Here is a 15,145-nt window from a genome sequence, read left to right as displayed (position 1 = left end):
ATGATCGTAGTCAGTTTTTATCTGTTTTGGACGTTTTTAATTTTTCCAATCCCAAAAACTTTGGAGTCTTTTGTTGTTTTCTAAAGTGGAGGTGTTAACTCCATGGTGTTATATTTTTGTAGGGTTTTTTGACTTTCAAATTTGACTTCAGGCTACCCATGTTTAGGCCTCGACTTATGAAAAGACTACCCAATTCTAGGGGTCTTTATTAACCATAATTACACAAAGTCACACAGTCCAGTACTTAATTGAAGTCGTGGTACAGTCTTTTGATGGGTCCAGCTAAGTCTTTTCATTGTCAATTAAAATCGAGTACAGTCTTTTCATGTGTCGAACTAAAGTCTTTTCATAGCCTACCAACGTCCAAAACAGTGATTTGTTTCCTAGGCAAGCTACACCCAGAATTCTTGCTATAATTCTATACACACTGGAGATCTTTCACAAGATTTTAGCAATTCCTTGACCTAATGAAAAAGCGCTATTTGATCTAAAAATATAAAAAATCTCCCTCTCATAAACTGATCTTCTATGAATAGGCTGATCTTCTGCTAATAAGCTGATCGCCAATCTATAAGCTGATCTTCTGCCCATATGCTGATCATCTATCCATAAGCCTTTAAAAGACATCAAATTTTGGCTGAGCTAAAGTCCATTCATTTATGGGTCGAGCTACAGTCCAGCATCAAATTTGGGTTGAGCTAAAGCCTAGATTATATCTACAGTCGAGCTAAAGCCTTTTCATGGTCATTTTGGTCGAGCGGGGTCTATTCATGAATCGAGGCTTAAACCTGAGTAGGTTCCCGTAAAGGGGAAAGGGGTTTTGTTCGTTTCCCGTTAATAGGACGTTTGGTTGAAGCTATCTAAAGCATCGTCACTGTTAATTTGCTTCAAATTAATAGCAAATTACAAAATAGGACGGGCAATGACACAAATCATTTAATTCTGACTGCCCACATAAGAGCAGACCTGGTTACCCGGGTTGATCAAATTTACTTACCATACAACGAACCATATTTGGTACCTTACTTACCATAAAACGGACCATAAATGGCCCAAAGAATCCATAAAAAGTTTTTGTTCTATGATCTTGCTATAATTCGAGTTACCATATATGGTTCGTTATATGATATTTAAGTATAATAATATTTTAATATATTAATTCTATTAATATTTTTCCTTTTTATGGAGAAGCTGTTCTTTTCTGGTGTGTTCTATGGTTAATAAAGTACCATGGTCCGTTTTATAATTGGTAAGATATCATACACGGTTCGTTTTATGATTAGTAAGGTAGCGAGAAAAAACCAATAGAAGATCCCAAAATCAATTGATGTACTTTTCAGCAAAAAGAAGGAAGTTGCCATTAAGCCAAACGAAGTCATGCAGGATCGGCGTCTTTGTGAGCCCCACATGTGCACAGATTTTGTGCGTCGATCTAATGCAACTACCCAATTCGAGGACTCAAATCCCTCAAAACTATTTCACAATGAACTTGACATCATGATCAAACAGAAATTCCACGGTCAATCCATCCGTGATGCGGATAAGCCGAAGCGACGTAGCAGCGCGGGATCGGGGTTAGCAAGAAGTACATTAGCCTCGGATGGTATTGGCACAAAGAAACTCACTGGGGGTGGCAGCACGAGCAGCTCCAGGCGAACAAGCAAAGAGACAGAGAATAAAACATCCTCCAGAACACCATCAACCAAGAGAAATTCCACAGACAGCCAGGGAGACAGCAGGTCTTCGAAAAAGAGCTTGGGCACAAGTTCAAAATCTTCAAAGGCAATGAAGGAATCTAAAGTTGTCGGTTCAGCGACTGGCGATAGCGATGGAGAGCTTTCTTCCTCAAAAACATCCAAATCACAACTCAAAAAGTCTACAGCTGGGAAGAGTTCAAGTTAGTTTGACCTAATTTCTGAGGACTTAAATAACTAAAAAAAATTACATGAAATGTTTCAGAAGTTAGCCTCTTTTAATCATTTTTGCAGGAACGAAAGAGTCACAGGAGTCAACATCCTCTAAGGGCGATCAAAAAGGTGGGTCGGCAAAACAGTAAAACATTACGTAACTTGATTAAAAAATCGTTCAGTTGGTAAGGATAACCGTCTGATGTCGGACAAATTTATCCAGAAAGGAAGACGAAGCACTGTTAAAACAGTATCACGAAAGCGTCCTGCAAGGAAAATTAATCAATCGAAACAAGAAGTCCAGATTCTTCCTTAAAAGGCCAAGTTGCTAGCAGCATCACAGTAATGTTAAGTAACCACAGTAATGTGAAATCAGAATCTAGCACACAACCACTTCAGGTCATTTCTTATAAGTGTCCTCTATTACTTATTACTGGCTTATGACATACCTTTGGCATATGACACCAATATCATTTACTTGCAATTAGTCTCCACTATTAAAAAATACCATTTAGATAGGTAATTACGTAAGTATTTATAAGTGTAAATACAGTTTGAAGTTTGAACTAAAACCAAAACAAACTTATCGTTTTCTTGACACACGGACTTGACACAGGAAAATTGTTATGCGTGATAAGTAAAATTGTTATGCGTGATAACCCGGGTTGAATTTTTCCGCCCAAAATGATGTAAGCGTGGGGCTGCAATGGGAGGATTTTTTTAGGAAAATGCAGCTCAAAACTCTTACGTCTTTTTGGGCTGCATTGGGCTTCCAAGGGGGGTAAAATGGTGTAAGAGTGAGGGGGTAAAAGACAAATTAACCCCCCACTCTTATATCTTTTTTGGACTGCCAAGGGGGGTAAAACGATGTAAGAGTTGGGGGGTAATTTGTCTTTTACCCCCTCACTCTTACACCATTTTACCCTCCTTGGCAGACCAAAAAAGATGTAAGAGTGGGGGGTTAATTTGTCTTTTACCCCCTCAATCTTACACCATTTTACCCCCCCCCCTGGAAGCTCAATGCAGCCCAAAAAGACGTAAGAGTTTTGAGCTGCATTTTCCTAAAAAATCCTCCCATTGCAGCCCCACTCTTACGTCATTTTACCCCCCCCCCCTCCCCGGCAGCCCAACTCTTACATCATTTAACCCCCTCAATCTTTTAGTCCCCATACCTGAAGACTGCCAGTCTTGAACCCACAATCTCTGTACCGTCAGCTGCGTCGCCTTATCCTCCAGACCATCGATGCTTGTCCAACTCTTGACGGTCTATATATATAAATAATAATTGTTAGAATTGCCCCATTACTACAAATTGCCCCCTCACTCTTATATCGTTTTACCCCCTTGGCAGCCCAACTCTTACATCATTTTACCCCCTCTGAACAAATTACCCCCTCACTCTTACACAATTTTAACCCCTTGGAAGCCCAACTCTTACATCATTTTACCTCCTCTGAACAAATTACCCCCTCACTCTTACACCAATTTACCCCCTTGGCAGCCCAACTCTTACCTCATTTCATCCCATCTGGACAATATACCCCCTCACTCTTACACAATTTTACCCCCCTTGGAAGCCATATTCTTACATCATTTTATCCCCTCTGAACAAATTACCCCCCCACACTTACACCATTTTACCCCCCTTGGCAGCCCAACTCTTACCTCATTTTACCCCTCTGGACAAATTACACCTCTTTCTTACACCTTTTTACCCCCCTTGGCAGCCCAACTCTTACATCATATTATCCCCCCACCCCATGGCAGCCCAACTCTTACATCATTTAACCCCCTCAATCATTTAGCCCCCATACCTGAAGACTGCCAGTCTTGAACCCACAATCTCTGTACCCTCAGCTGCGTCGCCTTATCCTCCAGACCATCGATGCTTGTCCAACTCTTGACGGTCTATATATATAAATAATAATTGTTAGAATTGCCCCATTACTACAAATTGCCCCCTCACTCTTATATCGTTTTACCCCCTTGGCAGCTCAACTCATACATCATTTTACCCCCTCTGAACAAATTACCCCCTCACTCTTACACCATTTTACCCCCTTGGAAGCCCAACTCTTACATCATTTTATCCCCTCTGGACAATATACCCCCTCAATCTTACACAATTTTACCCCCCTTGGAAGCCATATTCTTACATCATTTTATCCCCTCTGAACAAATTACCCCCTCACACTTACACCACTTTACCCCCCTTGGCAGCCCAACTCTTACCTCATTTTACCCCTCTGGACAAATTACCCCCTCACTCTTACACCATTTTACCCCCCTTGGCAGACCAACTCTTACCTCATTTTACCCCCTCTGGACAAATTACCCCCTCACTCTTACACCATTTTACCCGCTTGGAAGCCCAACTCTTACATCATTTTACCCCCTCTGAACAAATTACCCCCTCACATTTACACCCTTTTACCCCCCTTGGCAGCCCAACTCTTACCTCATTTTACCCCTCTGGACAAATTACACCTCACTCTTACACCATTTTACGCCCCTTGACAGCCCAACTCTTACCTCATTTTACCTCCTCTGGACAAATTAACCCCCCCCCCCACCCTTACACCATTTTACCCCCCTTGGCAGCCCAACTCTTACATCATTTTACCCCCCCCCCCTGGCAGCCCAACTCTTACATCATTTAACCCCCTCAATCTTTTAGCCCCCATACCTGAAGACTGCCAGTCTTGAACCCACAATCTCTGTACCCTCAGCTGCGTCGCCTTATCCTCCAGACCATCGATGCTTGTCCAACTCTTGACGGTCGATATATATAAATAATAATTGTTAGAATTGCCCCATTACTACAAATTGCCCCTCACTCTTATATCGTTTTACCCCCTTGGCAGCCCAACTCTTACATCATTTTACCCCATCTGAACAAATTACCCCCTCACTCTTACACCATTTTACCACCTTGGAAGCCCAACTCTTACATCATTTTACCCCCTCTGAACAAATTACCCCCTCACTCTTACACCATTTTACCCCCTTGGCAGCCCAACTCTTACCTCATTTTATCCCCTCTGGACAATATACCCCCTCACTCTTACACAATTTTACCCCCCTTGGAAGCCATATTCTTACATCATTTTATCCCCTCTGAACAAATTACCCCCTCACACTTACACCATTTTACCCCCCTTGGCAGCCCAACTCTTACCTCATTTTACCCCTCTGGACAAATTACCCCCTCACTCTTACACCATTTTACTCCCCTTGGCAGACCAACTCTTACCTCATTTTACCCCCTCTGGACAAAGTACCCCCTCACTCTTACACCATTTTAACCCCCTTGGCAGCCCAATTCTTACATCATTTTACCCCCGCTGACCAAATTACCCCCTCACTCCTACACCATTTTACCTGCCTTGGCAGCCCAACTCTTACATCATTTTACCCCCTCTGAACAAATTACCCCCTCACTCCTACACCATTTTACCCTCCTTGGCAGCCCAACTCTTACATCACTTTACCCCCTCTGAACAAATTACCCCCTCACTCTTACACCATTTTACCCCCCTGGGCAGCCCAACTCTTACCACATTTTACCCCCTCTGGACAAATTACCCCCACACTCTTACACAATTATACCCCCTTGGCAGCCCAATTCTTACATCATTTTACCCCCTCTGAACAAATTACCCCCTCACTCTTACACCATTTTACCCCCCTTGGCAGCCCAACTCTTACCTCTTTTTACCCCTCTGGACAAATTACCCCCTCACACTTACACCATTTTACCCCCCCTGGCAAACCAACTGTTACCTCATTTTACCCCCTCTGGACAAATTACCCCCTCACTCTTACACAATATTACCCCCCTTGGCAGCCCAATTCTTACATCATTTTACCACCTCTGAACAAATTACCCCCTCACTCTTACACCATTTTACCCCCCTTGGCAACCCAATTCTTACATCACTTTGCCCCCTCTGAACAAATTCCCCCCCCCCACCCTTACACCATTTTAACCCTCCTTGGCAGCCCAACTCTTACATCATTTTACCCCCCCCCCCCTGGCAGCCCAACTCTTACATCATTTAACCCCCTCAATCTTTTAGCCCCCATACCTGAAGACTGCCAGTCTTGAACCCACAATCTCTGTACCCTCAGCTGCGTCGCCTTATCCTCCAGACCATCGATGCTTGTCCAACTCTTGACGGTCTATATATATAAATAATAATTGTTAGAATTGCCCCATTACTACAAATTTCCCCCTCACTCTTATATCGTTTTACCCCCTTGGCAGCCCAACTCTTACATCATTTTACCCCCTCTGAACAAATTACCCCCTCACTCTTACACCATTTTACCCCCTTGGAAGCCCAACTCTTACATCATTTTACCCCCTCTGAACAAATTACCTCCTCACTCTTACACCAATTTACCCCCCTTGGCAGCCCAACTCTTACCTCATTTTATCCCCTCTGGACAATATAACCCCTCACTCTTATACACAATTTTACCCCCCTTGGAAGCCATATTCTTACATCATTTTATCCCCTCTGAGCAAATTACCCCCTCACACTTACACCATTTTACCCCCCTTGGCAGCCCAACTCTTACCTCATTTTACCCCTCTGGACAAATTACCCCCTCACTCTTACACCATTTTACCCCCCTTGGCAGACCAACTCTTACAACATTTTACCCCCCCCCCCTGGCAGCCCAACTCTTAAATCATTTAACCCCCTCAATCTTTTAGCCCCCATACCTGAAGACTGCCAGTCTTGAACCCACAATCTCTGTACCCTCAGCTGCGTCGCCTTATCCTCCAGACCATCGATGCTTGTCCAACTCTTGACGGTCTATATATATAAATAATAATTGTTAGAATTGCCCCATTACTACAAATTTCACCCTCACTCTTATATCGTTTTACCCCCTTGGCAGCCCAACTCTTACATCATTTTACCCCCTCTGAACAAATTACCCCCTCACTCTTACACCATTTTACCCCCTTGGAAGCCGAACTCTTACATCATTTTACCCCCTCTGAACAAATTACCCCCTCACTCTTACACCAATTTACCCCCCTTGGCAGCCCAACTCTTACCTCATTTTATCCCCTCTGGACAATATACCCCCTCACTCTTACACAATTTTACCCCCCTTGGAAGCCATATTCTTACATCATTTTATCCCCTCTGAACAAATTACCCCCTCACACTTACACCATTTTACCCCCCTTGGCAGCCCAACTCATACCTCATTTTACCCCTCTGGACAAATTACCCCCTCACTCTTACACCATTTTACCCCCTTGGCAGACCAACTCTTACATCATTTTACCCCCCCCCCTGGCAGCCCAACTCTTACATCATTTAACCCCCTCAATCTTTTAGCCCCCATACCTGAAGACTGCCAGTCTTGAACCCACAATCTCTGTATCCTCAGCTGCGTCGCCTTATCCTCCAGACCATCGATGCTTGTCCAACTCTTGACGGTCTATATATATATAAATAATAATTGTCAGAATTGCCCCATTACTACAAATTGCCCCCTCACTCTTATATCGTTTTACCACCTTGGCAGCCCAACTCTTACATCATTTTACCCCCTCTGAACAAATTACCCCCTCACTCTTACACCATTTTACCCCCTTGGAAGCCCAACTCTTAAATCATTTTACCCCCTCTGAACAAATTACCCCCTCACTCTTACACCAATTTACCCCCCTTGGCAGCCCAACTCTTACCTCATTTTATCCCCTCTGGACAATATACCCCCTCACTCTTACACAATTTTACCCGCCTTGGAAGCCATATTCTTACATCATTTTATCCCCTCTGAACAAATTACCCCCTCACACTTACACCATTTTACCCCCCTTGGCAGCCCAACTCTTACCTCATTTTACCCCCTCTGGACAAATTACCCCCTCACTCTTACACCATTTTACCCCCCTTGGCAGACCAACTCTTACATCATTTTACCCCCCCCCCTGGCAGCCCAACTCTTACATCATTTAACCCCCTCAATCTTTTAGCCCCCATACCTGAAGACTGCCAGTCTTGAACCCACAATCTCTGTACCCTCAGCTGCGTCGCCTTATCCTCCAGACCATCGATGCTTGTCCAACTCTTGACGGTCTATTTATATAAATAATAATTGTTAGAATTGCCCCATTACTACAAATTGCCCCCTCACTCTTATATCGTTTTACCCCCTTGGCAGCCCAACTCTTACATCATTTTACCCCCTCTGAACAAATTACCCCCTCACTCTTACACCATTTTACCCCCTTGGAAGCTCAACTCATACCTCATTTTACCCCTCTGGACAAATTACCCCCTCACTCTTACACAATTTTACCCCCCTTGGAAGCCATATTCTTACATCATTTTATCCCCTCTGAACAAATTACCCCCTCACACTTACACCATTTTACCCCCCTTGGCAGCCCAACTCATACCTCATTTTACCCCTCTGGACAATATACCCCCTCACTCTTACACCATTTTACCCCCTTGGAAGCCGAACTCTTACATCATTTTACCCCCTCTGAACAAATTACCCCCTCACTCTTACACCAATTTACCCCCCTTGGCAGCCCAACTCTTACCTCATTTTATCCCCTCTGGACAATATACCCCCTCACTCTTACACAATTTTACCCCCCTTGGAAGCCATATTCTTACATCATTTTATCCCCTCTGAACAAATTACCCCCTCACACTTACACCATTTTACCCCCCTTGGCAGCCCAACTCATACCTCATTTTACCCCTCTGGACAAATTACCCCCTCACTCTTACACCATTTTACCCCCTTGGCAGACCAACTCTTACATCATTTTACCCCCCCCCCTGGCAGCCCAACTCTTACATCATTTAACCCCCTCAATCTTTTAGCCCCCATACCTGAAGACTGCCAGTCTTGAACCCACAATCTCTGTATCCTCAGCTGCGTCGCCTTATCCTCCAGACCATCGATGCTTGTCCAACTCTTGACGGTCTATATATATATAAATAATAATTGTCAGAATTGCCCCATTACTACAAATTGCCCCCTCACTCTTATATCGTTTTACCCCCTTGGCAGCCCAACTCTTACATCATTTTACCCCCTCTGAACAAATTACCCCCTCACTCTTACACCATTTTACCCCCTTGGAAGCCCAACTCTTAAATCATTTTACCCCCTCTGAACAAATTACCCCCTCACTCTTACACCAATTTACCCCCCTTGGCAGCCCAACTCTTACCTCATTTTATCCCCTCTGGACAATATACCCCCTCACTCTTACACAATTTTACCCGCCTTGGAAGCCATATTCTTACATCATTTTATCCCCTCTGAACAAATTACCCCCTCACACTTACACCATTTTACCCCCCTTGGCAGCCCAACTCTTACCTCATTTTACCCCCTCTGGACAAATTACCCCCTCACTCTTACACCATTTTACCCCCCTTGGCAGACCAACTCTTACATCATTTTACCCCCCCCCCCCTGGCAGCCCAACTCTTACATCATTTAACCCCCTCAATCTTTTAGCCCCCATACCTGAAGACTGCCAGTCTTGAACCCACAATCTCTGTACCCTCAGCTGCGTCGCCTTATCCTCCAGACCATCGATGCTTGTCCAACTCTTGACGGTCTATTTATATAAATAATAATTGTTAGAATTGCCCCATTACTACAAATTGCCCCCTCACTCTTATATCGTTTTACCCCCTTGGCAGCCCAACTCTTACATCATTTTACCCCCTCTGAACAAATTACCCCCTCACTCTTACACCATTTTACCCCCTTGGAAGCCCAACTCTTACGTCATTTTACCCCCTCTGAACAAATTACCCCCTCACTCTTACACCAATTTACCCCCCTTGGCAGCCCAACTCTTACCTCATTTTATCCCCTCTGGACAATATACCCCCTCACTCTTACACAATTTTACCCCCCTTGGAAGCCATATTCTTACATCATTTTATCCCCTCTGAACAAATTACCCCCTCACACTTACACCATTTTACCCCCCTTGGCAGCCCAACTCTTACCTCATTTTACCCCTCTGGACAAATTACCCCCTCACTCTTACACCATTTTACCCCCCTTGGCAGACCAACTCTTACATCATTTTACCCCCCCCCCCCCCTGGCAGCCCAACTCTTACATCATTTAACCCCCTCAATCTTTTAGCCCCCATACCTGAAGACTGCCAGTCTCGAACCCACAATCTCTGTACCCTCAGCTGCGTCGCCTTATCCTCCAGACCATCGATGCTTGTCCAACTCCTGACGGTCTATATATATAAATAATAATTGTTAGAATTGCCCCATTACTATAAATTGCCCCCTCACACTTATATCGTTTTACCCCCTTGGCAGCCCAACTCTTACATCATTTTACCCCCTCTGAACAAATTACCCCCTCACTCTTACACCATTTTACCCCCTTGGAAGCCCAACTCTTACATCATTTTACGCCCTCTGAACAAATTACCCCCTCACTCTTACACCAATTTACCCCCCTTGGCAGCCCAACTCTTACCTCATTTTATCCCCTCTGGACAATATACCCCCTCACTTTTACACAATTTTACCCCCCTTGGCCCCCTTGGAAGCCATATTCTTACATCATTTTATCCCCTCTGAACAAATTACCCCCTCACACTTACACCATTTTACCCCCCTTTGCAGCCCCACTCTTACCTCATTTTACCCCTCTGGACAAATTACCCCCTCACTCTTACACCATTTTACCCCCCTTGGCAGTCCAACTCCTACATCATTTTACCCCCCACACCTGGCAGCCCAACTCTTACATCAATTAACCCCCTCAATCTTTTAGCCCCCATACCTGAAGACTGCCAGTCTTGAACCCACAATCTCTGTACCCTCAGCTGCGTCGCCTTATCCTCCAGACCATCGATGCTTGTCCAACTCTTGACGGTCTATTTATATAAATAATATTTGTTAGAATTGCCCCATTACTACAAATTGCCCCCTCACTCTTATATCGTTTTACCCCCTTGGCAGCCCAACTCTTACATCATTTTACCCCCTCTGAACAAATTAGCCCCTCACTCTTACACCATTTTACCCCCTTGGAAGCCCAACTCTTACATCATTTTACCCCCTCTGAACAAATTACCCCCTCACTCTTACACCAATTTACCCCCCTTGGCAGCCCAACTCTTACCTCATTTTATCCCCTCTGGACAATATACCCCCTCACTCTTACACAATTTTACCCCCCTTGGAAGCCATATTCTTACATCATTTTGTCCCCTCTGAACAAATTACCCCCTCACACTTACACCATTTTACCCCCCTTGGCAGCCCAACTCTTACCTCATTTTACCCCTCTGGACAAATTACCCCCTCACTTTTACACCATTTTACCCCCCTTGGCAGACCAACTCTTACATCATTTTACCCCCCCCCCCCCCTGGCAGCCCAACTCTTACATCATTTAACCCCCTCAATCTTTTAGCCCCCATACCTGAAGACTGCCAGTCTTGAACCCACAATCTCTGTACCCTCAGCTGCGTCGCCTTATCCTCCAGACCATCGATGCTTGTCCAACTCTTGACGGTCTATATATATAAATAATAATTGTTAGAATTGCCCCATTACTACAAATTGCCCCCTCACTCTTATATCGTTTTACCCCCTTGGCAGCCCAACTCTTACATCATTTTACCCCCTCTGAACAAATTACCCCCTCACTCTTACACCATTTTACCCCCTTGGAAGCCCAACTCTTACATCATTTTACGCCCTCTGAACAAATTACCCCCTCACTCTTACACCAATTTACCCCCCTTGGCAGCCCAACTCTTACCTCATTTTATCCCCTCTGGACAATATACCCCCTCACTTTTACACAATTTTACCCCCCTTGGCCCCCTTGGAAGCCATATTCTTACATCATTTTATCCAATCTGAACAAATTACCCCTCACACTTACACCATTTTACCCCCCTTTGCAGCCCCACTCTTACCTCATTTTACCTCTCTGGACAAATTACCCCCTCACTCTTACACCATTTTACCCCCTTGGCAGTCCAACTCTTACATCATTTTACCCCCCACCCCTGGCAGCCCAACTCTTACATCAATTAACCCCCTCAATCTTTTAGCCCCCATACCTGAAGACTGCCAGTCTTGAACCCACAATCTCTGTACGCTCAGCTGCGTCGCCTTATCCTCCAGACCATCGATGCTTGTCCAACTCTTGACGGTCTATATATATAAATAATAATTGTTAGAATTGCTCCATTACTACAAATTGCCCCCTCACTCTTATATCGTTTTACCCCCTTGGCAGCCCAACTCTTACATCATTTTACCCCCTCTGAACAAATTACCCCCTCACTCTTACACCATTTTACCCCCTTGGAAGCCCAACTCTTACATCATTTTACCCCCTCTGAACAAATTACCCCCTCACTCTTACACCAATTTAGCCCCCTTGGCAGCCCAACTCTTACCTCATTTTATGCCCTCTGGACAATATACCCCCTCACTCTTACACCATTTTACCCCCTTGGAAGCCCAACTCTTACATCATTTTACCCCCTCTGAGCAAATTACCCCCTCACTCTTACACCAATTTACCCCCCTTGGCAGCCCAACTCTTACCTCATTTTATGCCCTCTGGACAATATACCCCCTCACTCTTACACAATTTTACCCGCCTTGAAAGCCATATTCTTACATCATTTTATCCCCTCTGAACAAATTACCCCCTCACACTTACACCATTTTACCCCCCTTGGCAGCCCAACTCTTACCTCATTTTACCCCTCTGGACAAATTACCCCCTCACTCTTACACCATTTTACCCCCCTTGGCAGACGAACTCTTACCTCATTTTATCCCCTCTGGACAAATTAACCCCTCACTCTTACACCATTTTAACCCCCTTGGCAGCCCAATTCTTACATCATTTTACCCCCGCTGAACAAATTACCCCCTCACTCTTACACCAATTTAACCCCCTTGGCAGCCCAACTCTTACCTCATTTTATCCCCTCTGGAATAATATACCCCCTCACTCTTACACAATTTTACCCCCCTTGGAAGCCATATTCTTACATCATTTTATCCCCTCCGAACAAATTACCCCCTCACACTTACACCATTTTACCCCCCTTGGCAGCCCAACTCTTACCTCATTTTACCCCTCTGGAATAATATACCCCCTCACTCTTACACAATTTTACCCCCCTTGGAAGCCATATTCTTACATCATTTTATCCCCTCCGAACAAATTACCCCCTCACACTTACACCATTTTACCCCCCTTGGCAGCCCAACTCTTACCTCATTTTACCCCTCTGGACAAATTACCCCCTCACTCTTACACCATTTTACCTGCCTTGGCAGCCCAATTCTTACATCATTTTAAACCCTCTGAACAAATTACCCCCTCACTCTTACACCATTTTATCCCCTTGGAAGCCCAACTCTTACATCATTTTACCCCCTCTGAACAAATTACCCCCTCACACTTACACCAATTTAACCCCCTTGGCAGCCCAACTCTTACCTCATTTTATCCCCTCTGGAATAATATACCCCCTCACTCTTACACAATTTCACCCCCCTTGGAAGCCATATTCTTACATCATTTTATCCCCTCCGAACAAATTACCCCCTCACACTTACACCATTTTACCCCCCTTGGCAGCCCAACTCTTACCTCATTTTACCCCTCTGGACAAATTACCCCCTCACTCTTACACCATTTTACCCCCCTTGGCAGACCAACTCTTACCTCATTTTACCCCCTCTGGACAAATTAACCCCTCACTCCTGCACCATTTTACCTGCCTTGGCAGACCAACTCTTACCTCATTTTATGCCCTCTGGACAATATACCCCCTCACTCTTACACAATTTTACCCGCCTTGAAAGCCATATTCTTACGTCATTTTATCCCCTCTGAACAAATTACCCCCTCACACTTACACCATTTTACCCCCCTTGGCAGCCCAACTCTTACCTCATTTTACCCCTCTGGACAAATTACCCCCTCACTCTTACACCATTTTACCCCCCTTGGCAGACCAACTCTTACCTCATTTTACCCCCTCTGAACAAATTACCCCCTCACACTTACACCAATTTAACCCCCTTGGCAGCCCAACTCTTACCTCATTTTATCCCCTCTGGAATAATATACCCCCTCACTCTTACACAATTTCACCCCCCTTGGAAGCCATATTCTTACATCATTTTATCCCCTCCGAACAAATTACCCCCTCACACTTACACCATTTTACCCCCCTTGGCAGCCCAACTCTTACCTCATTTTACCCCTCTGGACAAATTACCCCCTCACTCTTACACCATTTTACCCCCCTTGGCAGACCAACTCTTACCTCATTTTACCCCCTCTGGACAAATTAACCCCTCACTCCTGCACCATTTTACCTGCCTTGGCAGACCAACTCTTACCTCATTTTATGCCCTCTGGACAATATACCCCCTCACTCTTACACAATTTTACCCGCCTTGAAAGCCATATTCTTACGTCATTTTATCCCCTCTGAACAAATTACCCCCTCACACTTACACCATTTTACCCCCCTTGGCAGCCCAACTCTTACCTCATTTTACCCCTCTGGACAAATTACCCCCTCACTCTTACACCATTTTACCCCCCTTGGCAGACCAACTCTTACCTCATTTTACCCCCTCTGGACAAATTACCCCCTCACTCTTACACCATTTAAACCCCCTTGGCAGCCCAATTCTTACATCATTTTACCCCCGCTGAACAAATAACCCCCTCACTACTACACCATTTTACCTGCCTTGGCAGCCCAACTCTTACATCATTTTACCCCCTCTGAACAAATTACCCCCTCACTCTTACACCATTTTACCCCCTTGGAAGCCCAACTCTTACATCATTTTACCCCCTCTGAACAAAAAACCCCTCACTCTTACACCAATTTACCCCCCTTGGCAGCCCAACTCTTACCTCATTTTATCCCATCTGGACAATATACCCCCTCACTCTTACACAATTCTACCCCCCTTGGAAGCCATATTCTCACATCATTTTATCCCCTCTGAGCAAATTACCCCCTCACACTTACACCATTTTAACCCCCTTGGCAGCCCAACTCTTACATCATTTTTACCCCCGCTGAACAAATTACCCCCTCACTCCTACACCATTTTACCTGCCTTGGCAGCCCAACTCTTACATCATTTTACCCCCTCTGAACAAATTACCCCCTCACTCTTACACCATTT

The 15,145-nt window shown here is 44.8% G+C and overlaps 1 protein-coding gene across 1 annotated transcript in view; it reads left to right on the top strand.

Annotated features, from left to right (window-relative positions):
• The window catches only part of LOC142346233 (uncharacterized), a 42,553-nt gene extending 40,497 nt beyond the window's left edge, over positions 1–2,056 (top strand). Inside the window, exons 4-5 of the mRNA XM_075398748.1 lie at positions 1,341–1,897; positions 1,989–2,056. Of these exons, the coding sequence (XP_075254863.1) occupies positions 1,341–1,897; positions 1,989–2,056 (625 nt within the window). The remainder of the gene's footprint in view (positions 1–1,340; positions 1,898–1,988) is intronic.
• The last annotated feature ends 13,089 nt before the right edge of the window (positions 2,057–15,145 follow it).

Source organism: Convolutriloba macropyga, chromosome 9, assembly GCF_964194025.1.
Source record: "Convolutriloba macropyga chromosome 9, txConMacr16.3, whole genome shotgun sequence".
NCBI classification, from domain to species: Eukaryota; Metazoa; Xenacoelomorpha; order Acoela; family Convolutidae; genus Convolutriloba; species Convolutriloba macropyga.
The sequence above is the reverse complement of the archived record's forward strand: the minus strand, read 5'-3'. Positions and strand labels throughout refer to the sequence as shown.